The 25,707-nt window shown below is 47.9% G+C and overlaps 4 protein-coding genes across 5 annotated transcripts; 3 read left to right on the plus strand and 1 right to left on the minus strand.

The window, feature by feature from the left end:
- Nucleotides 1-341: 341 nt before the first annotated feature.
- On the plus strand, nucleotides 342-1,947 carry LOC122624522. Its single transcript, XM_043804128.1, has 3 exons — nucleotides 342-563; nucleotides 635-749; nucleotides 1,607-1,947. Exons 1-3 carry the CDS (start codon nucleotides 443-445, stop codon nucleotides 1,755-1,757), a joined length of 387 nt encoding a protein of 128 aa, XP_043660063.1. The 5' UTR covers nucleotides 342-442; the 3' UTR covers nucleotides 1,758-1,947.
- A 3,319-nt stretch (nucleotides 1,948-5,266) lies between these two features.
- Nucleotides 5,267-19,896, minus strand: LOC122623274 (protein sevenless). 2 transcript variants are annotated; one of them, XM_043802322.1, is made up of 12 exons: nucleotides 19,740-19,896; nucleotides 17,075-17,882; nucleotides 13,468-13,542; nucleotides 12,952-13,017; nucleotides 12,435-12,830; nucleotides 12,131-12,370; nucleotides 11,748-12,076; nucleotides 7,039-11,693; nucleotides 6,706-6,983; nucleotides 6,452-6,646; nucleotides 5,936-6,381; nucleotides 5,267-5,881 (listed from the first exon to the last, which is right to left on the minus strand). In XM_043802322.1, the coding sequence occupies exons 2-12, from the start codon at nucleotides 17,759-17,761 to the stop codon at nucleotides 5,521-5,523; spliced, it is 7,728 nt and encodes a 2,575-aa protein (XP_043658257.1). In that variant the 5' UTR covers nucleotides 17,762-17,882; nucleotides 19,740-19,896; the 3' UTR covers nucleotides 5,267-5,520. The 2 variants fall into 2 exon arrangements, with proteins under 2 accessions (XP_043658257.1, XP_043658258.1); XM_043802323.1 differs by lacking the exon at nucleotides 13,468-13,542.
- A 2,695-nt stretch (nucleotides 19,897-22,591) lies between these two features.
- LOC122624694 lies at nucleotides 22,592-23,350 on the plus strand. The gene is made up of 3 exons (XM_043804369.1): nucleotides 22,592-22,740; nucleotides 22,811-22,949; nucleotides 23,013-23,350. The coding sequence occupies exons 1-3, from the start codon at nucleotides 22,659-22,661 to the stop codon at nucleotides 23,266-23,268; spliced, it is 477 nt and encodes a 158-aa protein (XP_043660304.1). The 5' UTR covers nucleotides 22,592-22,658; the 3' UTR covers nucleotides 23,269-23,350.
- A 329-nt stretch (nucleotides 23,351-23,679) lies between these two features.
- Nucleotides 23,680-25,456, plus strand: LOC122624205 (growth hormone-inducible transmembrane protein). The gene is made up of 6 exons (XM_043803675.1): nucleotides 23,680-24,094; nucleotides 24,156-24,267; nucleotides 24,380-24,521; nucleotides 24,619-24,955; nucleotides 25,086-25,212; nucleotides 25,279-25,456. The coding sequence occupies exons 1-6, from the start codon at nucleotides 23,875-23,877 to the stop codon at nucleotides 25,358-25,360; spliced, it is 1,020 nt and encodes a 339-aa protein (XP_043659610.1). The 5' UTR covers nucleotides 23,680-23,874; the 3' UTR covers nucleotides 25,361-25,456.
- Nucleotides 25,457-25,707: the final 251 nt, after the last annotated feature.

Raw genomic sequence — 25,707 nt, forward strand, 5'->3', positions numbered from 1 at the left:
GATAAACCGCCTGACCCCGCCACGCTCGCCAGCGAATGGAATCAAGATGCGATGAGTTGCCGCGCGGAGTGGCGTCTTCAATTAAATAGTAATACACAATAATCAACAGAGCCGAAAACAAAAAACGCCAACAGGCGCCAGTGGCTCGACCAGGGAATACCCTATGATTTTCAATTATGTTAAAAAGATCTAGCACTTTATTATTTAAACAAAAAAATGGAATTTGGCACTTGCTGGGAGGCTTTAATCCCAATTGATGGAACACTTCCCATTATTGAGCATATTGAATAAAAACAATTGATGAATCGAATCTCATCGCAATTTCAGTGGCGACGACTCAACTCGGCAATCTCCACAAGTACCTCAAGTATGCCCTGTGTAGACAACGCCGATCGGAGTCCGGTAGCGATTCAGTCCAGTTTCGAACACCAAGGCGGTCGCAATGCATCCGGAGCGCTCCGCCAGTCCAAGTCCATCGATACCATTGGTAATCGCAGGCGCCCTGCTCTTCTCGCTGCTGGCGCAGGTGAGCGGCTACTCGGGCCGGATTCCACCGGATGCAGGTGAGCGGATATGTGTTTTCTATATATATATATATATTATTTTATATATATATGCATATTATTATGGACAGATAATCCCGGGAAGTGCTTGTACCGCGGCGACGTCCTGGAGCTGGGGGTCAACAATGGCATAGCGCCCTGCCAGCGACTGACGTGCAACAAGGATGGCTCCATACTTATCGAGGGGTGAGTTCGGAGCACCTTGACCCGGTCACGGCACCAACTTTCCCATAGAGTGAGAAAAATCACGACTGCAAAGGGGGAAAATGTTTGTAGGGATTTTCAAACAATCTGTAGCTTTACAAAGAAATGCTGAAGAAGTCCTTAGTTTAGATTGATTTAGATTTCTTCTCAAATGTACTAGGTACATCATTATTTTTAGAAAATAACCAGCGGTTTTTGAGTGTATTTTATGGCACACCCCAGTCGCTGATAAGTCGCACACCCAACGTAACGCGACGCCAAAGATGACGCTATGTCAACCACTTGCGACTTCTCGCCGAGTTTCTAGTTTCAGTTTGAGTTGCCAGCTTGCCAAGTAGCGCAAAAGATGAGGCTGTAATTTCTAGGTCAAGCTAAAGAGTTGAAATCTAAAGAGTTGTGGGTTGTGTGCTGTGGGGTGACTTCACATCCTTTGGTTTGGCTTAGTTTGACAAAAAACCAAATTGAGGGAAACTAAAAGTCTTGCCCCAGATTTGGAATGACTTGAGCTCTTGAGGTGTTAAGTGGTTTCTTTTTTATTTGGTAACATTTTGAAGCTATGACAAAGTAGTTGACTTGGAATAGAATTACGTGGAATTGCTTTGAACCAGCCTTTCGCAATCTTTGAAACCCAGAGACCTCATTCCTTTCAATGCGGCACGTTTGCCTAAATCATAATCAGTTGGAGGCGTTTGTTCTAATCTCAAGGCTTAGTCGCTCAAATTGGGAACGTGAATCAATACGCAGCACAAACATACATATATAAATTATCATGAAATTGTAAACTCTATTTAAAGATGTGACTTGTTCGATATATTTCATTTATTTACATTTTCTAACAGATGCGGCAAGCTGCGCATCGAGAACTGCAACCGCGGCGAGCGAATTTCTCCGGGTGAACCCTTTCCGGAATGCTGCAAGCTGAGATACAAGTGCAAGCAGATCGGAGCGGCACCCTACTACATCGAGCGGAATACGGCGGAGAGGGTCTAGTGGGATTAGCAGGGATTATGCAGGATTAGCCACTGGGAGGAGCTAGCCACGTAGAGGACCACCGAAGCCAAGGACGCCATGAGTCTTTCTTAGATGCAACGTACATATAATCAACAATTTGCTAATTTATTTGTCATCTTGTACTTCTCAATAAGCACCATGTTTTGTTTGTTTGTTTTTTTTTTTTAATCGATGTGTTTTCGTGGGCTTTCGTGTTTCTTGGTTTTTGCATGTGCTTCAGTTTCAGCCAACAGCTCTGGCCAACAAACAGTACTTGGCGCCGTTAGTGAAACTGTTTTCGCCGGGCCAAAAGAAATTGTTTAATTACTGGGCCAACCCGCTCATAAACAGCAATTAAGGCGAAGCCCGCCCTCCTTTGAGGGGTTCTCAAGTGGCAGCAATACCCGTGGCGGCAGCAGCAGCAGTTCACTGGCAAAAAAACCTGTAGGCTTAATATTAATATTAATTAACTCTCTTACCAAGCGACTCAAATAGGTAAAGGTAAGTATTTAATCTAGCTAATTCTAGGTAACTCAACTAAAGAGATTATGAAATGGTTTGTTATGTCCTTGTGGTTCTGCAGACAATATTTCTCTCAGTGCATCAACTGTTGCAGCAGAGAAGCAGCAGTAAAGCGCAGTTGCAGTTGTAAAAATAAAGCGCCACCTTTTGTCGCGAAACGTTAATTAGTGCGAAATAATGAACGAGCAAATGGCGGCGCAAGCATGTGTGTGTGTGTGTGTAAGTGTGAGGTACTCTGCATGTGTGTGTGTGCCAGCCAGGATGCAAGGGTGTGTGTGTCCGTGTGCCGAATATCCCGACACATACAACTAGCCTAGAAAGCAATCAAGGTGGGCAAATTACTCAATTAGTTCGAAAGCTTCTAATGACCTTCTTCCAGGACAACTCCTTAGATTAGGGAGACTAAAAGAGTGAAGGAGAGGGGTGCCATGTCCTATGTCCTTATGTCCTATTTTCTATAATGGTCTAATTGAAATGCTCACGTTTTACATCTGCTGATAATGACCTTTGCAGTGAGAGCTATTTCTGCTAATTTAATCAGGCTCTACTTTCAAGTCCTGCTGCTTTACCAAGTCAACAGCTGCTAAGTTAACGTTAACAGCTGTTAACTATAACTATTTACTGGGACTGTACTTTGACACATATTATTCCTAATATTTGTATTCTTTTGAACGCCATTCATCATTTTTAAAATTATGTTCAAAGTCATTGAGTGCCAAAAGCTGCAATGAAATACAATGCTGCCACTGCATTCAAGGCGAACACATTGTCAGAATACCTGGGAAATACTCAAGAAATATCGGAAAGCAGTCGCAACACATCCTGATGGCCCTCGTAGTTGCCCTTTCGTTTCTATTATTATTATTATTATTTTGCAATTGCTTGTACGAGGGAATTCCTAGCGCTGTTGCCCCTCAATTTATTTCTGCCTCGCACTAGTGGACTCTTTTAATAACCAATTTGGCACAAAGTCGGCGGTAACTTGGGGGATATTAGCGCTGCCCGTAGTCTGCAGCACGGAGTTGGGAGGAGTAGTGAGTGCGGCGTATGGAGCAGGGAGTACACGACTTGGACCAACTTTTACCTGGTTGTGGACAGCGTGTTGTGGGGAAAGCGAGTCTAACTTAATGGAAAACGCACACGCACACACACATGCGAGTAAATGGCTGCCGAGGGAAAACTGCCGCTTAGGTCTGGCATTATGAAAAGCTCATCTAATTTCAATCAAGTTCCCCACTCGACGAGGGAAATTTTAAATGGTGGACCAAACTTCGAGGTGTATGGCTCAAATCATATGAAATCGAATCTAAGCGGAATTTAAAGAGTCCCATTCTTATGGCCGGATGAGTCCGAGACTTTTTCGACAAGTTGCGAGCTACTACCACTCACATGCACCATCGACTGGCAAAGGTACCGAGGTGCCCAGCTTCCCGGGATGCCAGGGCCAATCTCCTTGGATCCTGCACTTGTCATAAAGCCGGAGTCAGCGGCTCGGAACCAGCGAACCACTTAATCATATCAGCACAATAAGTCAACGGGGCGACGCTCCCGGGGCCATAAAATTAAATCCTTGCCGCGCTCCAAAGCTCAAAGCTCAAAGGGCAAGCAGCATGGAGAATGGAGAATGGCGCATGGAACGCGGAGCATGGCGCACCTTGCCATTCCAAAAAATATAAAAAAAAAAGAGAGGGAATGCAAAAAAAACATCTATAATAATAAACGAAATCAATGGCAAGTCACCTTGAAGGCTGCTCGCGTTTCACTCGCCCGCCCACCGAATCAAAATTCCGGGCCAAAAGCAAAAGCACGCAAAAGGCAAAAACCGGGGAAAAAAGAACCAAGCTGTATTGTTGGCAAATAAAGTCGACTTTGAACGCAGATTAAATACGCTATCGAATGGAGGACCAAGGAACTTGAACCTAACTAAATTTTCCATTACTATATATTATATCTCTGTTTATAATGAATTCCATGACTACCATTTCCCATTTCTCATCGCAAGTTATTGAAACACAATTTGCAGTAAAACCATTGCAATCCTTTTGATGGATCGCTGTCACCCAAAGGCAGGGTATTCCATAAAGTTAAGCTGCTTATTCGCATATTAAAAATGGTTTATTTATGTTCCGTTCTTCGTGGGTTAACGAGGGCCCCACAAGGTAATCGATTTATGTAGGTGCTGCTATTTACAATTTTTGATTTATCCCCCACCCCCCTCTCCCCAAATACCCCACTTTCACCCAGCCTTTTGTGTAATGCGATGCGGGGAGAAAAAGTTTGTCAAAGCATTTGACAAATCTGCATGTTTGTAAATGGATGGCCATGGGTGTGGGTGAGTGTGTGTGTGTGAGTGGGTGGTGTGTGTGAGTGGGTGGTGTGTGCGTGTGCGTTTACGCTTGCATGTGAGTGTGCGTGCGTGCAGGGAAGAAAGTTGGTCAGGTGTTGCTTTCACTTTGCTTTTCCCGCTCGGAGTTCCTTCACCGGCGGTGATTAGTTAAGGGGCGACCTTCGTGGACGTTGCCTTAACTCAGCTCTATTTATAGGCTGGCTAAGACCCGGGCATTATGCCCTCGCCGAAGTATCGCCAAAGTTTTGCTCACAAACGCTCGCATTTAATTTGATTGTGTTTTCACGGGGGAAAGCGGCGCCAAAAAAGGAAAACGCGAAAAGAAAATGCTGAAAATAAATGCGGGCGAAGCAAACTTTTTCTGGCCAACACGCATTAAAAACTCGGCAAATTCAATAAAATTAAGCATAGTCGTGAGTGGCATTAGATTCGGAATTACAATGAAAATGAGTTTCGCGAAAAGTTTTTTATTCTTTCCGCACGCCGTCCCAAGTCACTGATATAAATATAATTTAATAAAATTTCAAAGTAAGTAAATAAAGAGCCCCACAATTTGATAAAAACCATTGAAGATCACAAAGAAGAATTTACATTAAAAAACATTAGCTAGTACCAAAAATATTAGAATATATTTACATCTATCCATTCACTGAAATATTACAAATAAATAAATAGCTGTGCGAATGAAACTTATAGGCAATGCTGCCCATAATTCCTGTATCTGAGACGAAAAAAAAGTATCTTAATCCGAAATAGAATACAAACTTGCCTTCCTTGTGGACCATTTTATATTCTCGTAAAAAATAAAATTAAAGCTTAGAGTAAATGGAAAGCTAATTCGACCACCTCGATTTGAGACGACCTTTGTGAAGGACGTGGGAGTTACCCTTTTTTTCAAAGTCGGGAGACTCCTTCGTTGGCATACAGTTGCTTATCCTTGAGCGGCACTTCCCGCAGCGTCAGACTCTCCTCCTCCGGCTGCTCCTTGTGCTCCTTGTGCTCCTTGTGCTCCTCGTGCTCCTTGTGCTCCTTGTGCTGCTTTTGCTCCTTGTGCTCCTCGTGCTCCTCCAGCGGCTGGCCATCGAAGCGCACCTTGAACTCCGGCCTGCTGCAGCTGACCACCGCATCCCCCGTGCCCGATGCCATTTGGCTGCGCCGAAGATCGGTGCTGATGGCATGGAGTGTGTTGTAGCAGCGCCGGAAGCTGGGCCGCTCCCAGGGATCCGTTCGCCAGCAAAGCAGCAGCAGGGAGTAACTGGTGGACAGGACTACATATAGTGGTGGAAACTAAAAGCAGCGATGGACTTACAGCTTCTCCGTGCACATGGGCGGCTGCTGGAGGCGGCCGCCCTCCTTGACATGGGCCAGCACCTCGAAGTTGTTCCTCGCCGCATACGGCTGCTGCCCGAGGGTGAGGATCTCCCAGCAGAGCACCCCGAAGGCCCACACATCCGACTGCGTGGTGAAGAGGCCATCGACGAGACTCTCCGGCGACATCCAGCGCACCGGGAGCAGGCCCTCGCCCTCCTTGCGGTAGTAGTCGCTCTTGTAGATGTCCCTCGCCAATCCAAAGTCGCCGATCTTCACGGTGCGCCGCCGATCTGTGCCACCCGTCGACTCAGTGACCAAACAGTTGCGACAGGCCAGGTCGCGGTGCACGAAGTGCATGTCCTCCAGGTAGCTGCAGCCATTGGCCACATCAATGCACATGGCCAGGAGCTCGGCGAGCGAGAGTCCAGCTGCGGGCTGAGGTTCCTGGAGGAACATAACATAAGCTTCAGTACATTGAATAGCATTAGTTAGAAATCATAGAACATAACCCCACCTGGGTGCTGGTAGCCCTGGCGGCACGTAGGTAGCTAAGCAGATCGCCCGCCTCCATGTGCTCCATGATCAGCGAGATGGACTCGGTGTCGAAGCAGATCCCCACCAGGCACACAATGTTCTCGTGCTTGAAGTTGCTCATCAGCTGCGCCTCCTGCAGCAGCTCGGCAAACTCACTGGCTCCCTTGCGGAGACTCTGGAGGATGGAAACCAGGTCAATAGTTGTCGCCCCCTCTTTCGGCGCAGACCACTCACCTTGATGGCCACGCGTTGCGGCTCCTCGGAGTCCTCCGTGCTCAGCTGACCCTCGTACACCTCACCAAAGGCGCCGCTGCCCAGGAAGCGGAGCAACTTTAGTTGGCTCCAATTGATTTGGGGCAGCAGCGCGATGTCCGCATCACTCAGCGTGGTGGAGAAGGCGCGATTCCTGGCGGCCATCAGCTGCTGCTGCGTCTGCAGCGTGGACAGGTTGCTCCAAATGCTGGGACGACTCTGCTGCAGCAGCTTCTTGGCACGCAGGCGGCGCTTTTGAACTGAATGGATATAATCAATAGATTGTGTATGTCCAGTTCCCAACTCCTGACCTACCTTTTCGGACGAGCACCAATGCCAGCACGCAGCTGGAAACGATGGCAGCCGGCGCGATGATGGCCAGCACCAGGGATCCCCGCTTCTCCGGCGAGACGAAGGGCTCCGCCACCCGTTCGCTCTCCTCGCTGTAAGGTCCCCAGCCGTGCTCCAAGCTCCGCGCCCGCACCCGGAAGAGGAGCAGCCTGCTCGAGTGCAGACTCTTCACAATGCAGCTCAGTTCGGTGGTGTTGCAGAAGTCCAGCCACTGATCCTCCACGACCAGCGGCTCCTCGGCCCACGGCAGCTGCTCCAACGATCCGCCGCTATTGCGGCGCCTTCTTCTGCGCTTGCGGCGCATGTCGTTCCTCGCCTGCAGCGCCTCCAGATTGTAGAGGGCAATGGGTGCTCCATTGCCGCGGGCCGCCGTCCAGGTGACACGGAACACCTCCTCGGCGATGTGCTCCAATTGCGGCTTTCCCGGCTGACTGGGCGCATCGCCCAGGGTCTCGTACACCTCTGCTGTTCCGTGGTACAGTGGAGCTCCTGGCGTGGCCGCATAGCCCAGGAGCAGGCGACACTGGTAGCGGGTGCGTGGCTGCAGTGGCTCCACCACCATCCTGCTGTGATTCCCGGCCACATTGCGACGCAGTTGCTCAGCCGACGATCGGCATTCGAGCTGCAGCGAACCCAGAGGATCCGGCGTTCCCGCCCAGGTGAGACTCAGTGAGTATGGTCCCAGCTCCAGGAGCTGCAACTCCGGCAACTCGGCGAAACTGCGCACGTGCAACCGCTCGCTGCTGTTGCTCTTGGTGGGCGTGGCATGGGCCTGCACCCACAGGCTATACCCCGATCCCGGCTTGATGCCGGTCAATCGGTGCGTGCCCGCCGTCTCCAGCCGCCGCTCATGTGCCTCCCAGTCCCGCCGATCCGGCACCTCCTCACCATCCAGTTCCTGCTGCCAGTGGAGCGTGTAGTAGACGCTCTCGCTGCGCAGCTGCTCTGGCGGCAACCAGCTGACCTCCAGCTCCCTGGGACTTAGCACACGCACACTGAAGTTCCTGGGCGGCGAGGGCGTGGCGGAGGCGGTGAGGAGCTCCAGTGGGGGCAACACCAAGGTGGGTAATGCCAACCTCTTTTGGTAGTAGCTGCTCAGGACTCCGGCCACGCGATAGCGTGTGAAGGGCAGCAGGTCCGTAAGATTCATCGACTCCCCAGCACTGAGCTGCCACTGACCAAGCGGCTCCTCCTCATGCTGCTGCTCCTCGGATCCCTGGCCCTGGGCCAATGTAAGATTCAGTTGGTATCTAACTCCGGGAACGGGCAGTGGACACTCTGCGGACGCTGTGATCATGGGTAGATGCAGCTGGCATCTCTGCTCCTCGCAGTCGCTAGCTTTCAGGAAGTGTCCCCCGGACGAGGGAAGGAGCAGGCAGTTCCTGGGCGGATAGGCCTGATAGTTGTGCGCCTGCAGCAGACGCACTTCCTCCGGCTCCAGTTCCACCGTATACTCCAGCTGCTGGCGCCGGCGACCGTAGGCGCGAATGCTCCAGTTCTTCACGGCATACAGGTATCCCGCGTCCTGGGCCAACTGACCGGCAATGGAGTCCTCGCCAAGCAGATTCAGCTGTGCCCGCAGAGCGCTGGCCGTGCACAGTTGGCGGGCCACATCGTAGACACACAGCTTGCTCTGGTTGTCCACCAGGTTCAAGGTCTCCGAACCGGGCTCCAAGCTTCCAGCATGCAGACGGATTAGCGGCTGCACCGTCGCCCATTCCAGCTCCGAGCCATCGGTTAGGTTTCTGCCGCGGAGGGAGCCATTCCTCGGAGATCCCTGCTCGTACTCCAGCCAAATCAAGGACTGTGCCTGCGGCAGGGCCACCAGATCCTTCAGCAGACGACCTCTGGGCGTGCTCCACATGCGATCGCCCTGCAGTATCTTGCCCTCGAAGTTGCACAAGTCCAGGCGATAGACTACCGCCGCCTGCGGCGCAGTGGCATCCAGTTCCGCCCAGTAGACGATCCGCTGCACCCAGTCCACGGCCAGGGCCAGGACCTCGGCCCGCATCCTGGCCAGCTTGGCAGGAGCTGAGCCCGGGACATGGGTGAGCAGCTCCACGTGCTCGTTGACCCACAGCAATCGCTGCTCGCCCTCGATGCCCACCAGATGCTCCACCGGACTGGCCGTGTGCACCAGTCTCCTGCGATCCCGCGTGTCCAGGTCCAGTTCGCCAATGAACTCCGCATTGGCGTAGAGTAGGCGTGGCACCGCCTGCACCTCCGGTGCCACGTGCAGCGCATGGCTAGCTGCCCCCGCTGCTGCGCCCGTGGCAGCCACACGTGCCTCGACCTGAAAGTGGTAGGTCTGATCCGGTTGCAGGTGCTCCACGCGCGCCTCCAGAGCACTCTGGTTCAAGCGCAGCTCCTCGTGCAGCTCTGAGCCCAGCCAGCAGCTGATGTGGTACTCCAGCGCCTGCACTGGCGCCTCCTGACCCTGTTCCGGCGCATCCCACCGGAGCACAGCACTCACATTGGCCTCCTGCAGGGCGGTGGACAAACGCTCCACGAACACGCGCAGCCGACGCGGCTGACTGGGTGCCACCGGCGGAGTGGTGAGCTGCACCCTAGTGGTGTCTCCACTGCGCCACGCGGTGCGCGGTGTGATGCTGATCTTCAGCTGCAACTGAGCCTGCGGCAACTGGGTCAACCGGGCGAATGGTGTGCTCAAGTCCAAGGTCTGCAGTCGCTGTCCGAACTCGAGGAGCAGGCGATAGGATACGCTGTGATTGCCCCCGGCAGTGGAGGGCTGCCAGCGCACATGGAAGTCGTCCCAGTGGCCATCGTCCAGGCGCACGCTCTCCGGGCTCACAGTCATGGGTATAACCCCCTCATCCGGCGGGGGCAATGGTTGTGGGTCCAGTAGCTGCAAAGCGGAGGCAGGAGCGGCCTGATCCGGAGTCGGCAACTCCATGACATCCTGCGGAGCAGCCAGGCGCACCAAGCGAGCCCTTCTGCCACTCCGCTCCAGCCAAAGAAGTGCGCCCAAAGGCCGCAGGAGTTGCAGACTGTCCGACACAGCCTGGAAACCGCCTTTTAGCTGGTGGATCATCTGCAGCGCATCCCCGCCAGCGACGAGGGGCGCACGATACAGACGCAGTGCAGCGGCACCTTTCACCAGCCAGTAAAGCTGATCCTGCTGGGTGTCCAGCACAAAGGAGGCGATGCTGCCCTCCAGTCCATTGACACGGTAATAGGTGACCGCTTCATCGGGCGTGGAACCATGTCGGCAGAGCTGGGAGCTGGTGGTGTAGTACAGGTGACCCTGACGCGAATCCAATGCCAGGTAGTTGGCCTCAAAGATGGGCAACAACTCTCGGCTGCCCGACCACGGATCCATGCGCACCACGCAGTTCCTGGCCAGATCTGTCCAGTACACTCTTCCGCCCCGCCAGTCGTAGGTCACCGAGCCCACGTGCTGCAGTGGCTCCGAGAGGGGGCATCCCCACTGGCTGTGCAGCAGACTGATGCAGTGCAGCCGACCCTCGCCAGTGACGTAGTAGCCCACGCTGTCATTCACCATGGTCATGGGTCCGGGTAGTCGCTCCAATTGCTCCTGCTGCACTGCCAAGCCCTCGCCCAGCTCGTCGCTATGAAGGACGCCACCCTGCCGACTGGCCCACCTCAATCGATGTGGACCCAGTGGCCAGGTGCGGGCTGCCAGCGGTTCAGTCCACTCGCCCGGCTCACCATCCACATTGATGGCTCTCACCCGCAGCTGGTAGAGATTGTCCGGCTGCAGACGCTGCAGCCCAAAGAAGGGTCCGCGAATATTGCGTATGCTAAAGGCACTTTGGCTAGCCACGTCCAGCACCTCCAGCTCGTAGCTCCAGCTGCGTGCTGCATCCGCCGATTGGTAGGGATTGCGTGCCGGCTCCTGCCACGAGATCTTCGCCGCCTGCGCTCCCAGCAAGGCCTTCAGGCTGTGCGGCTTTCCTCCAGCGCTGGTCAGTGGTTGGCTTTCCGGCACCAGGAGAATCACGGCCCAGCAGTCGGGCAGGTTCCTCAGAGGCCAGGAGGCACTGGGACTGGCTGCCTGACCCTGCTGCTCGACCAGGATCAGCTGACCGGCAGCGGGCAGGAGCAGGGAGCGACCAAGCTGGGCAAAGCTTTGCCAATGGCTGGAGGCAGTTCCAGCTGCAGTCGGAGGCGGAAGAGGCGGCAGTGGATTCTTGTATCCACCATCGTAGCTGATCTCCAGGAATTTACCCTCCTGCGGTAGCATCAGTCGGATGAGGAAGTGCTGCGGCTGCACAATGAACCAGCCCGGCTGCCTGATTCTCAGCAGGCGATGGCTCATTCGACCTTGGAGATCCTGACGCCACAGCGCCTCCTCGTTGCGCCAGAAGATCCAGCCATTCAAGGCATCCACCTCCAGCTGCTCAACGGGCCGATCGAAGGACTCGCCCACCTTCTGCGCCGACTCACCCAGCAAATCCGTGCTGATAAGCTGGAAACTGGACTGGTTGCGGTCCAGCGACTCCATGGCGAAGTACAGTCGATGATGCAGCCAGTCCAGGCTCAATCTGCGTGGCACCCACCTTCCACTGGACACGTTTCCCAGATTCAGCTTCAGCTCTTGCGCCGGACTCACCATCTGGCCGGCTTCGAATTTCAAGCTGCAAGGATTCATTCGGATTAGACTTTATAATATATATTAAAATCCTTCTCACCTCCGCAACTCGCCGTGGATGTTGAGCAGCCACAGTTGCTGCTCCCGCTTTGACCAGGCGACATCCGCCAGTTCCTCCTGCGACTGATAGATCATGGAATTCTCGCCGGCCGGCTCCAGAGATTGCCACATCACCGCCCTTCGTCCGGCGAGCAGGACACTTTCGGTTAGATCCTTGACGGGCTTATCGTTTCGGGAGGAGTGGGTCTGCACAAACGCCTTGGCCACCGGCCCCTCACCCTGTTTGTTGATCATGCTCAGTTCCAGCGTGTAGTTGGTGCCAGCTTGCAGCTGGGAAAAGATGTAGCTACCGCGTCCAGCCGGAATCAGCTAAAAATGTGAAGGATATGGATCAGTGTCCCACTGAATAAATGTCTATCTCACCTGTTCAGTTGTGAAGTTTCCCTCGGAGGAGCTCAAACGCAGGCGGTAGCCCTCGACGGGGCCGTTGGTGAAGCGGCCGGGATGCCAGTGGACGGCCAGGTGGCTGTCGTCCAGACCCAGCAGATGCTCGATGACCGGCGCCGAGACGGGCGCGCCCTCGGGGGGCGTTTGGTAGGCGGGCGTGGCCGGGGAGTAGAGCACCTCGTCTCTATTCTCGCCGAAAGGCAACTCAAAGCGAAACTGGCAAAAGTGCAAAAAATAAATATAAATATTAAAAATTCCAAAGATTCCAGCACCAACTTACCCTGTATTGTGTGTAGGGTATCAGGGCCTCCAGTATCTCGCACACATAATACTCGTCACAGTCGTAATCCGCTAAGTTGAACCAGGCGCTGGCACCCGCCTCACCAGATGCATCCCGGTCGTCCTGCTCGAGAGGCGGCTCCTCGTCGTGGTGATCCACATACTGGTACTGAATGTTGAAGGGCCTGCTGGCCAGGTAGTGCTCCGGAAAGTGCATCGCCCAGCGGATGGTGAGTGGCGTGGCCTGTCCGTCCGCCCGCGGAGCCCGCTCCAGCTGCGGCTGCGTCCGCTCCACCAGGTGGCTGATGGCCAGGCGCTGGAGGTGCCAGTAGTCCCGCTGGGCCATCTCGCAGGCGCCGATGCAGGGCATGTCGTGCGGGTAGAACTGGAGCGACAGCTGCGGGCGGGCCAAAAGGGGTCAGACTGGATGCGGATATGTGGGGATGTGGGGATATGGGTCTGGGAGGCATTGGGATGGGGCACTGGGTGGGATGATTGGATGATGGGCTGCCACTTACGCAGGCCTCCTGGCAGGTCTCCAGCTCCTTGAGGGCGCGATACCACTGCGCACAGCCCTTGGTGCACTGCAAAAAAAAGGATTTCAGTTTATATGTGGCATTTTGATAGCTTAAGCAACCCGAAAAAATATAATCAAATATTTTTGTAACATTAAAACTACTACCGCTGTGCAAAAATTCCAGTTCCTAGTCACTTTGCAGCTCATTAAATTACTCATGTTGGCCAAGTGTACATGTTCACCCAAGGGGGGAGTGGGGAAGGAGGTCAAGAGCAGACCGAAAACAACAACAACGACAACAACAAGGAGGGTGCTCATGAGGATCCTCTTCGATGGCTTCCTCAGTTGCTTGGAGAAGGAGAACGACTGGCAGCGGATCATGCACTTTGAGTTCGTGTCCAATTGATCTGGTAACCGGAGTGGTTAACCCAGAGCGCGAACGCTGGTGTCGGGTTACCCGACTCATCGATACCCTCGAGCCCATTTCAATAGCGGCTCCCCAAAGTCTCCGACTTACTCGTGTTTTGTAGCACTTCTCGCCATTGTCCGCCTTGTCGCACTGTATGCCAAACTCGTCCAGAAACAGATCCTCCTGGAAAAGGGGAAATGATTACAATGAAAATGTGAAAGCAATTAGCATTTTATGCGTTTTTTCCCTTATTTTTTTGGGTCACTTGGGAACGGAAGTTGCGGTAAGTTTGTGTGGGAAAAAGCTGAAGTCACCACATACACTCGCATATCATCTACTATATAGATGATGAATAAAAGCAATGACAATATAAAGGCGATTTCTGTGCCAATGCCGCTGGTTCAATTATTTCGATCAATTATCATTGGGGAGCAGGGAGAGACCTCGAGCAGCGCTAATAAAATGAACACAAATACATACTTTCGATTAAGTTCGCTCTCGTTTACATACATATAATATATTCCTTCTGTTTATTTTTGGGTTTTTGCATTGAAATTAGATTTCCGAGAACGAGTGATGCTGCATAAATTTGGTACAAAACCCGTTTTGGCCACGTGAGCCATGAAGATCTACCAAGTCTAAGATCCATTTGCATAGACGCGACTTTAAGCCACCAAGGGTTAGATATACCGGCTCGAAACGGGGTCATCCATGCAAAACATGACCAGCTTATGGCTCACAGACAAAACAAACCCATTCGCCAGATATTAAAAGGTTATCATAATGATAACAAACCATAATCGCATGTAATGGATTGTAAACTAAACAGAATCTTCACATTCAACACACAGTTAAGGCAACTCATTAAATATGTCTTTAAACTTCACATGAGCTTAAATCAAAGCTCTACTTCAGTTTGCAGCTCGCAAATCCGCTATCCTTTGAGTTCCTTTTTGCCCCCAAAAAAAGAGAAAAAGTGAAAGCCAGTACTTAAAATCCAATTTGGCGCACTTTGAGTTGCCCCCTGCGCCATTTGGAAACTCCTTAAAGTGGCCAACTTTGTTAATTGTGTTGCCCTGGCTTGCTAAATGGACAAGTGATTACCAGGGGATTTGCCGTCCTGGATTTGGATTTGGATTTCCTCACACTGCAAAGCACACACACAAAAGTGTGTACTTTTCTGGTGCTTGCACTTTTCACTCTTTTTCGTTTTTTAATTCGCACACGCGTCAATTTAATTTCGAGTTCTACGTAATATTTTATTAATTTAGCTTGATTGGCTTTTTCACAAACAGAAATAGCTCTTCACAGCGAGAGTGAGAGCTGCCCTTCCCCTGGCCGAGCAGAAAAACGAGGAAAAAACCCCATGGAGCTCGAGAAGAAGACGAAAGTTTGAGCCTGGGGCCCGAGACTAATTGGCATTGGGGGTTTTCATGTCGTCATTGCTCATCTTTTGTTGTACAATTTCTATTACATTAACTTGGAAACCGACCCACTCACACACACGCACTCACACACAAACATCCACACACTCACAGAGACACACATTAGAAAGGGGGCGGGGCAGGAGGGAAGGCCGCCAGACGGGGCTGGTGTGTTATTGACACCATTATTGTCCCATTGTTGTTGCTGCCGTCAGGCTCTGGAAAAGCGAGCCAAAGAAAATACACTTGTGTGCTTGCCAACACACAGCACCGCCCAAAATTATAGTACTTCAATAAAATATACAAGAAATTCAGAATAATTCAATTGTGTTTTTAGAACAATAATCTAGTGCAAATTTGTGGCCTTTAAGCTAATTTTAAACATGAGCCAACCAACTTTATTCAACTGCAATGATTGCGAAAGCAACTACTTATTTGTATATTTTAATTTTTGTTTGAAATATGCATTTTCTCAGCAACACCACTATTAACTGCCCCGCATCTATAGTTCTACCTACACGTAGCCGTGCACTTAAATTGACTAAACATTTTGCTCACTCTCGATTCCAACAAGGCAAAACATCTTAATAAAATTTCTTTTGTCCGCCTCGCCTTTCTAGGTTATGCGAAATCCAGTTACTGGTTGAAAATGGAGGTTTGCGTTAGTTTATACTGGGGATAAGTCACCAGCTTAAGCGATTAAAAGGAGTCATGCGAAGAGCTTAAATGTGTAATCAAGACTTGGAATTAAATGGCAATTTGTACAGCGTCTCAATTGCCTAATGAAAGCTGCAATGAATAATTAAAGCATACAAATTGTATATTATTAATTACTTAACTTTAAAGTGCATTTAATTGTACTAGTCGTTCCGGTCGCTATGCGAATGTGATATATGAGCGCACAAGAGATTCTTAGTGCATATCAATGGTTTGGTCATTAAAGTCAATCCAATCGCATTCTCAACACCAGATGGCGCTCAGTTATCATTAATTTTAATTGGCGCGATGGGGCTGCTGGTGTAACTGGAGTGTTGAGTTGAGGATTACTGAGCTGGCGCTTTCCTAATGAATGAAGTGCCCGCCAAGTCACTGATTTACATGCAGCTTACTCCTATTACACACTCTGCGATAATACAGTAATTACTGTCCGCAAATTTGCACTGCGAAATATATATTATCATATATACATGTGTACTTATGTGCAAGCTGATGTGCTGACGCTGAAATGTACATATATGCATGTGTACTTGAGCATTTTGGCAAATAAGTCGCATTGTTGGGGGAAATACTGCGGAGTTTGGAGTATTAACTTCCACAAGAACCATTAGTTAATATGGGTTTAAAGCATGAACTCTTTCATTAATCAATTTGGTAGTTGAAATCCTTTATGTTTATGTCCTTTATTGACATTCCCTGTAGTTATATTACATTTTTTAATTAAATAAAGGCGCACTTTTTGACAAATGTCACAGCTCACATTACAAAAACCCCTCCACTCACCACTTAGCCGCAATTAAGGCATAAACAAAGTGTATCGAATAAAACAAGTCAATCGGTTGCCTAATTAATTAGTGGGGAATTAATGTAAAATATAGGGAGTTAAAAAGTGAAATATATAGTGGGGGTAAATGCATTGCCGTGCACACATGCGACTATTTGGCACAAAAGCCAGATAAAACACACCCACTCAGTATGCAAATTGCAATAAAGCCGAGTAGGTAACCCAAATAATGATGGAGATTCTAATCCCGATCTGTTCCGTTCGGCCTGCCCGGCAAATTGAAATGTCACTTCATCCAGCCCACACACTCCTATGTACATATAATCACCGACTTGACTCGACGATCTTCAATTATACGAGTACATATCATTTAATTAGCCCGAGTGCGAGTGAGCGATTAATGGCCACTGGTATGGTCGGAAAATGCAATCATTCATTCAATGGCAGAAAAATGTTTGAGAAACAAGGAAAAGTATGTATGAGCATGTGTATAACTGGACTACGTGATGTGTTAGCAAACTCGCTTTGCACTTGTTCAGATTGTTTTTTGATTATATCGTTGACATATGCAAAACTAGAAATAAACATTTCGCACCCGAATGTCGCTTTTCTTTGCTGACGCTTGATGGATGGATGTTGTACAGCCCTGGGGAAATGCATGTTTTATGCATGTTTTATGCATTTTCTCCAGCTATTCGGACACCGTCACGAACTGGGCATTGTAAGGCAAAGCGAAACATACTTAAAAATTGGAAAAAATAAATAGCACTTTCGGTATTCTGGCACTCACCTCAACAATGCATCGCTGCACACAATCCCGTGTCACGCGCTCCAAGACCATTCGCTCGTCGACGCCGTGCTGGTCCTCCGGCGACTTACGATCCCGATCCCGCTGCCGATCCTCCGGAGGATGGGCCAGCGTTGCCTGTGGTCTGCTGCTTATGGCGATGCCCTCGACAATGCTGGGCGGAGCTGCGGCGGCGTGCTTGTGCCAGATGGCCACCTTCTCGACCACATCGCTGTCCAGCTTGGGACGCAGCAGACGCATTTGGTCCTTGGAGAGGGGTTCGGGACTCTGGTGCACCGTGTAGTTGTGCGATCGGCAGACATCGCAGCAGATCGAGAGCAGGATGAGCAGGAGCAGATTGACGATCAGAATGGTGGATATGCCGCCGTGGCCATCCTGACCGCTGGCCAACTGGCGGCCCAGACGGGCCAGTTGCTGGCGGAGATCGAACGAGTTGCTCTGCTGGTGGACCACAATCTTGCTGGCCGGTGGTGAGTCATTCTGGGAGTTGGAGGAGGAGGAGGTGGGTGCCTGCCGGTTGATGTGGGTGGTGCACATCTTGGTGTTCACATTCACCGCGATCTTCACATTGAAGCTGATGTTCAATCTCTTTGTGGGAGCTGAACCTTTCGGCTGGTTGTCCTGCTGATCCGACTGGTGGTCTACATTTTGGTGCCAAAACATAGTCATCGCAGCACTCGATCTTCACCCCAAGTTCGCGGTTTGTTGTGTTGGACTCTTGTTTCACTCGATTATCGTGGTTTTTTAGGTTGAATTTACATTTTAGTGCCGCATTTGACTGAAAACGAAACTGAAACAAACACACAGAGAGCCGGAGTAAAAACAAGAGAAATGGAAAGACAGGGGAATGAAAAACGCACAAATAAAAATCAGATTTCAAATAACAGAGTCAAAAAACCAATTCAATTGGAAATTTAAAGTACACAAGCCTTATTTCCATGTTATGCAAATGCGAAAAGCAGCAAACGAGACAGTTGCAAAAATGAAACGCATGTCAATTTTCTGGATACCCTTTACCTAATATTATGTCAATGTATTAATACGTTTATATGTTCTTATACTTTTTATACTTTTTTTTATAAAATTTAGAGAGTCTTGCTTGCTTATCCATTAAACGGAATGACTTTTTATTTGTACTTAAGCAATGAAGTCTCAATTTGAAGGCATAAAAAAGGTACTAAAGCGCCTGAAACCAGTAATTTATATTTGCAGTATATCATTTAAACAACTTATGTCTAGTTAATGGAAACTCAATTACTGTATTTACAACGTGCCAATTCTGCCCTCGCAAAATGCAATATTACTGGCATTTTTGTCAACCCTTCAATTACCATAAAATATCTGGATTATTACTCAATTCATTCATCATTCAACAATGGTGTATGACTAGTTATAACAATAGTATAAGAACCACATATGTTAAGTAATATTACGAAAATAGAAACTTTGGGAAAGCTGGTTAAGTGAATATACCCCGCCTAAAAGCTTAGATACATCAAATTTTACTTATTTCAGATGCAGCTCAAAGGTTCAATGGCAAGATAAACCGGGTAAACACACAATCTAAGCCCAATCGATAAGCCAAAATCCTGATGATCTCCACAACCGGTTTCCCAGCCAGCTTCACCACCCAACTCATCCAAGCTGACAGCGTTCGTCCAGAGGACATGGATGTTCCATGGTCCACGGTCCATGGTCTATGGTCCAATTAATGTGGAGTCTGCATAATCAGCTAGCCAAGCGACAAGTTTCAATTAACATGGCGTAATGCATGGCCAATAAGTCACGCCCCCTTCTGCTGACCAACGCTCACTGCCCCCACAGCCAAAACAACAACAATAGGGGGGAGTGGCCATAATAAATTTATCCTCATCAAGATACAAACACATTCGACGGACGGAGAATAATCGAGCGGCGTCTCTCTTTCAAAAACGGAAATCCCTTTGCCCGCAGGTTCAGGCATGGCGCAAAAACAAAAACCATAGATATACACATACATACATATATGAATAATAGTTAATTGCACTTTAATTTCATATTTTCGAGAACAACAGCAACAGCACAGCAGCAAAGAAAATGTTAATTAAATCGCTCGATGAGCAGACTAGACCGAGGAAATATAAAAACAAAAAGCCGAAAGCCCGAAAACCGAAAATAAATTGAAATTCAAATTGAATAAACCGCGCGAAATAGTGAAAACACGAAAGATCACAGCGGATTAATTGCATTAAAGTTATTCCGAGAGTACGAGTATTATGCAAATGCCGGCCAGCGTTTTGCATTAATTAGTCGAAGGTATATATGCTATAGTACATACATATGTACATATTTGTACAATCAGAAAGTCACAACCGACGGAGCCTTTAACTCTCACCCACATTTCGCTCGACTCGTTGCCGTTGAAGTTGTTAAGCGCTGTTCACGCGCTTTAATTCAATTTATTGTTGATTTGAGCGGCTTAATTGCATTTTATTGTTGCAGTTGCGGCCCCAACTGAAAAGCTACTCCACACAAACACACAGGAACACTCAGTGCACGCGAAAAAAAAGGGCATTAAATAGCCAAAAAAAAATTCATGTACACACACACACGGGTATCTCGTATCTGTGAGTGCCATACAATATCTGTACTATAGAACACAACTCACTCGACAAAATGTCGCAGATATCTGGATTCCCTAAGCGTTACGTAGTGCGCAGCGGCGCGATCGCAGCAGAACTGATTTGCCGGCGAGCGGCGGCTTTTTGACCAAGCCCCAAGCTCCAAGTCCAAGTCCAACCCCCAGCTGGAGAACTTGAGCACGGTACTAAAACGATACGATACGATCCGATACGAGACGATGCCATACGATACGATGCCATACGATACGATGAACGATGAACAATGAACGATGAACGAGGTACCGAACGGAACCGAACCAATCTGAAAAGCACATCGATCTTCTTTTTCGGTGACGCAGCAACGATCACGTCACTGGCTCAGGGCAACCCCTAAACTGGATATTACAGGAAGGTAACCCCCTACCCAAGTAGGCTGCCAGATACCCTTATAAGTATTTGAATATAGATTATTGATTATATCACAAGTAACTATGCTGCTTTGATTATATTTTGCATCTTAAGTAACCAATGTCATTTCCAATATATATAATATACAAATTAAAATATTAATTAAAATATGATTTTGTATTTGATGATTTTGGTTTTAATACATTTAGGGCTTACATAACATCTTTATACGAGTATCATAAAGCTTGAAACAATATACAGTGGGTTATTTAAAATGTACATACATATATATTAATTATAGTAAGATTTATTAAAACTAAAAGCTGAGAAATATTAATTCCAGAATTGTGAAAGATGCAACAAGTTCCTTTAAAAAATAATAAAGTTTAAACGCAGCACTACACCACCCACTTTATTACATGAACGCCACATGAATAGAGCAGCAAATCAACTTGCTTTTCCGTCAACAGATAAACGTGGCAGAAAATTCGTGTAAATCGTTTAGCTGACTCGCTCTGAGCACATCTAACTAAACATTAACAGAACACCTAAATTGATTATTAAAGCTAATTGATCACAAGCAGCAGTAAACGCTCGAAAATAATTGAATTCAATCGGGAACAAGCCCACACAATCAGAAAATAAAGCCATCAATGGGGGATATAAATGCATTTTTATGAAAAGCAAACGAGCTGCGGAAAGTCATAGAAATGAATTGCATTTTATGGAAATATTCTAGCAACAATATTTTTGTATTCTGCCCCTGCTAAATCAAACTAAATATTTAAATATACTATAGCTTTTTGGCTGATAAATATTTGTTTCAAATATGCATATGTTTACTCAAACATTTAAGTATTTTATTACTCTGTAGAATCTAGCTTCATAGGCCAAGAAATATGCAATATATTAAAGCATTTTCCGAGCATTTGAAGCACACAAGAGTAGGCAATTTTCTGGACACACATGATGACTCATTCTGGTGACACAGCGAGATGAAAAATTGAGCAACGAGTAAAAGGATTTTGTGACAGCTTCCGTTTCCGGTTCCGCCATCAAGTTCAAGTATTCTTTTCGCTTACGGATTTTTTGGCTGCCGGAAAGGACGTGCCGCAGACATCCAAACTGCACTCGTGCGCACATTTCTTGGGCGAAATTATCAGTGGAAATCCAATCCAATCCCATCTCCCGGCTGGGATCATCGGTTGGGGTCATCGGATTCGCACTAATCGCTTGAAATATTCTGGAATTGATTAGACGGCACACTGATTACACACTCGAGAAGAGTTGGTGCTTATCATCCCCAGCGATACTCAATGAATTCGCCATACGGACTAGGTGTTACATTTCATGTACTTACTACTTATGACACGGACTGTCACGTGTAAATCAGATTCCCGCACTTTCTGTAAAAAGGGAAAACCCCGGAAATGCACCTTTTAATTGACGTAGTCATATGCAAACTCTTTACAATATGCAACTGCGTATTTTAATAAGAAACAGCAATGAGATTTAAAGCAATACAATGTAATCTTGCACAGAAATATACCCTTTTTTCGGTTTGGAAATTTTTCAAGATGATTCACCCATCGATGGCCCAGTGCCCGAGTGTCTGCATAATGGACGTAGTGGCATTGGATGATCATGATCGCCCGGCGCGAACCAAAACATGAAAAAATAAACAATTCTTTGCATCTGAACTTTGAAGAGCCAGCGTCTGTTTATACAATTTTATACAGCAACGGTCGTGAGAATAAGTGCAGCACATTCTTCATCGAAAGTAAACCATTATTAACATATTCCTCCAGAATCAAATTTTTAATGAGATTTTCAGATTAATGAGATGTACTTTTATGAACATGTAAACCAATTTCATTATATCAAAGAATTATTAATTCCATCATGCGAATATAGGTATATATAAATATGCTGATTAAACCGGTCATATGGAAATATGTATATACACACAATATGGATCGATATTTGTTTTTTTTTTTTGCAAATTGCTATAAATCGCTTTCCAACTTCTTGCTCATATTGCTGTGGGGCGATAAGCACAACATCGCAAGGTGCGTTTCAAAACTGTCAAGTCAAGCTAATTATTTACAGAAATTCACTGAATTCACTAAACTGAAAGGTAATGGCTTTATAAGGTGTAAGTCTCTGGAGATTTAAAAGAGGCTCATCAACCGAAAATACAGCTGAATCTGTATGATTTAATCTATTTTTGGCAAAGCTGAGGAATTTTTCAACGGTATTGAGATTCATTTTAATATTATAAACATTTGTTTAAGCACCTATGAAACGCACTGTTGGCGGGCCTGTACGCATAAACATTTAGCAGATTCGAGTAAAATTTGTTAAATTTATTGCAGAGAAAGCGCGCAAATGTCGTAAGTGTGTGATTCCATACAAATAAACACGGTTCTCTAGGTTTTTTAATATAAAACAGAAGGAAGATTAACCGTGTGGACTTCAGTTGCGCGCTAAACTTTGCAAACGTCGGGCTAAATTCTGTCTGCCGATCTGAGTTTTTTCAAAAGGGAAATTTTGCCCAAATGGAGTCAATCAACTTAGTCATTTATATAGTACCCATGATGTCATTGATCATCGGGGGAAGCCTAGCGATTCCCTATCAACGTACGGATTTTTCCGAATAATAAATATTATTTTCTTGTAATATACGTTGATTTTTCTATTCAACTTAAAGCGGCAGTGAATCTGTACGATCAGCAGTTCTGCATGGATACACTGACGGGTCGCCAGCTTTATATAGGTGAAGTCTTTACGCGAGAGGATCAGTGCGTCCGGATTCAATGCCTGGAATCGCAGCAACTCTGGGAGGACAGGTAAGTGGACAGCTCTAGTATGTCCCATCATCAGGTGAAAGATAATTCTCATCCATGGTCCAGCTGCCAGGTGCCGAAGCTAACGCAGCGCGATTGCAAACCCATTCCGTCGACGGATGTGCGTGCCGAGTATCCCCGATGCTGCCCACTGTACGAGTGCAAGAGCTACGCGTCCAACTCAGGGGGAACTCTGGAGCAGACCGACACGTTCGATCACTATGGAACCCTGCGATCATCCCATCTCACCGAGATGATAGTGATGCGGTCACGCCCTCGTGGCGAGATTCCCACGGCGCCGGCGAGGAAGTATCAGGTCTGAAAAGTGACCTGGTACTCTGATCCTAGGATTAGGTAGTCTGTAGTGCAGCTCTAATATGTAAACAAGAAAATGGGTTTATTGCGGAACACATGAATATGTTAAATAACTTTCAAAAATGAATTTCCAATAAACTTTTTCTCTGATGAAGTGTAATTTGTTCCACTGTGCACGTTATTCAAACTTGGCGGCTCATCGGCGCGTCACATCGATAACATTACATAAGCTTATCAAATAAATTATCTCCGACAACTGCATTCGATTTCAATTTTATATATTTATTACTCCGAGATCGTTACAACATATTTTTTTGTACTTTCTCATTATTTTCAATCATATACTTAGCTATACTATCGATATTAGCGGTATTTATGGCGTTTTGCGATAGGCATGGACCTATCGAATAACGATTGTGCCAGTTATCGATATCAAAGCACAAGAGACAGTAAAATATTCAACTATTTCTACGAATCAACAAAATATAAAACCACAGCGAACAATCAAAATCAGGTGGAGACAAAGCTAGCGCTCACATAGAAATCCGAATCCAATAGCTCTTACCGACGGAGAACCAATTGCACTCCATCCGAATTTCACCACAACAACACAATGTTGCTGCGTCTAGCACTTTCCGCCGCCCGACCCGCTGGGAGCATCAAAATCCTGGCCCAGTCTCCGGCTCAGCTGTTCCGCGCCAATGCCAATCCCAATCTCAATCTCTCCGCGGTGCGCAGCTACGCCCGTGGACCAGTACGCACCCGCGCTCCTGTGGAACAGGTGCGTGCACCCTCGCTCAAGGAGAAGCTGATGGGTCCGCCGAGTGCCAACGGTAAGTTTCTTGTGTAATCCAATTTACATCTGTGGTATAACTATCCTCTCCCTGCCTGCAGCGTACTCCATGGGCAAGGGCGCTGCCGCCGGAGCAGCCGCCGTGGGTTTGGGCGCCCTTTGCTTCTACGGCGTGGGATTGGGAAAACAAACCAGCATCGCGGATAACGCCATGTAAGTGGGGAATCGACAAGCATAGCCAAATGGCACCATCTCTTCCACAATGAGCCCCTTTCTTGCGAAATAGAGAGATTGTACTAACTGAGATTCAACCAATTCCATTTAGCATGTGGCCCCAGTATGTAAAGGATCGTATCCAGAGCACCTATGCCTTTTTCGGTGGCTCTTGCGTTCTCACCGCGGCCGCAGCAGCAGCCACCTTCCGCTCGCACCGCCTCCTGGAGCTGGCCTCTCGTGGCGGCATCTTGGTAAGTTCTCCTACAGAATGTTGCGCAGTTGTTGCGTACCAGCCCAACAGACACATCAGAACATAACACTACCTTCCATTTCCCTTCAATCGCTTAGGCGACCATTGCTTCGCTGGCTCTGGTTATTGGTAGCGGAGCCGTGGCCCGTTCTATTGAGTACCAGCCGGGTCTGGGAGCCAAGCACCTGGCCTGGGCGGTGCATTGCGCCATTCTGGGCGCCGTGATCGCTCCCATATGCTTCGTGGGTGGACCGATTCTAACGCGCGCCGCCCTCTACACGGGCGGAATTGTTGGTGGCTTGTCCACGATCGCCGCGTGTGCACCAAGCGATAAGTTCCTCTACATGGGCGGTCCACTGGCCATTGGCTTGGGCGTGGTCTTCGCTTCCTCGCTGGCCTCCATGTGGCTGCCGCCCACCACGGCGCTGGGCGCAGGTGAGTTTCCCACTTGTTCCACTGGGGGCTACCACCACTTTTTGTCTTAAACCATCGGTATAAAGTGGATGTAATCCCCTATTTTATGAATTCTGAAACAGAGTTAACCCACCTCACTTACTTTTCGTAGGTCTGGCCTCCATGTCCTTGTACGGCGGCCTCGTCCTCTTCAGTGGCTTCCTGCTCTACGACACCCAGCGCATGGTGCGCCGCGCAGAGGTCTTTCCCCACTACGCTCCCTACGATCCTATCAACGCGTGAGTTTACTGCTCCATGCCATGCTGAAACTCTATTTAATATATATGTTCTTATCTATATTTTAGCTCAATGTCGATCTACATGGATGTGTTGAACATATTCATCCGCATCGTCACCATTCTGAGTGGCGGTCAGCGCAGGAAGTGAGCACTGAGGACAAACCTGTGATGCAAGGATAATACCCTCTGATATATATTTATACTGTTGTTAAAATAAACCGATCGAGTTAAGAAGCAAAATGTACGAACTTGTGTTTTGCAGCGATTTCGTTATAAGATTGGTTGATTACAATTAGTCTTCTATAGAGTATATAAAAAATATACTTTTTTTAAGGTCAAATTAAAATAATAGTAAAATTAAAGCTTTATGGCGATAAATGTTGCTAGCCTTTAACCGATATTTGCAGCAGTTGGAATCGTTGTTATCGATAGCTCAGGTACATTAATTAATAAACTGTTGTATTACCTAATTAGTTAATTAATTACGTTGTACCA

Source organism: Drosophila teissieri, chromosome X (genome assembly GCF_016746235.2).
Source record: "Drosophila teissieri strain GT53w chromosome X, Prin_Dtei_1.1, whole genome shotgun sequence".
Classification (NCBI taxonomy): domain Eukaryota; kingdom Metazoa; phylum Arthropoda; class Insecta; order Diptera; family Drosophilidae; genus Drosophila; species Drosophila teissieri.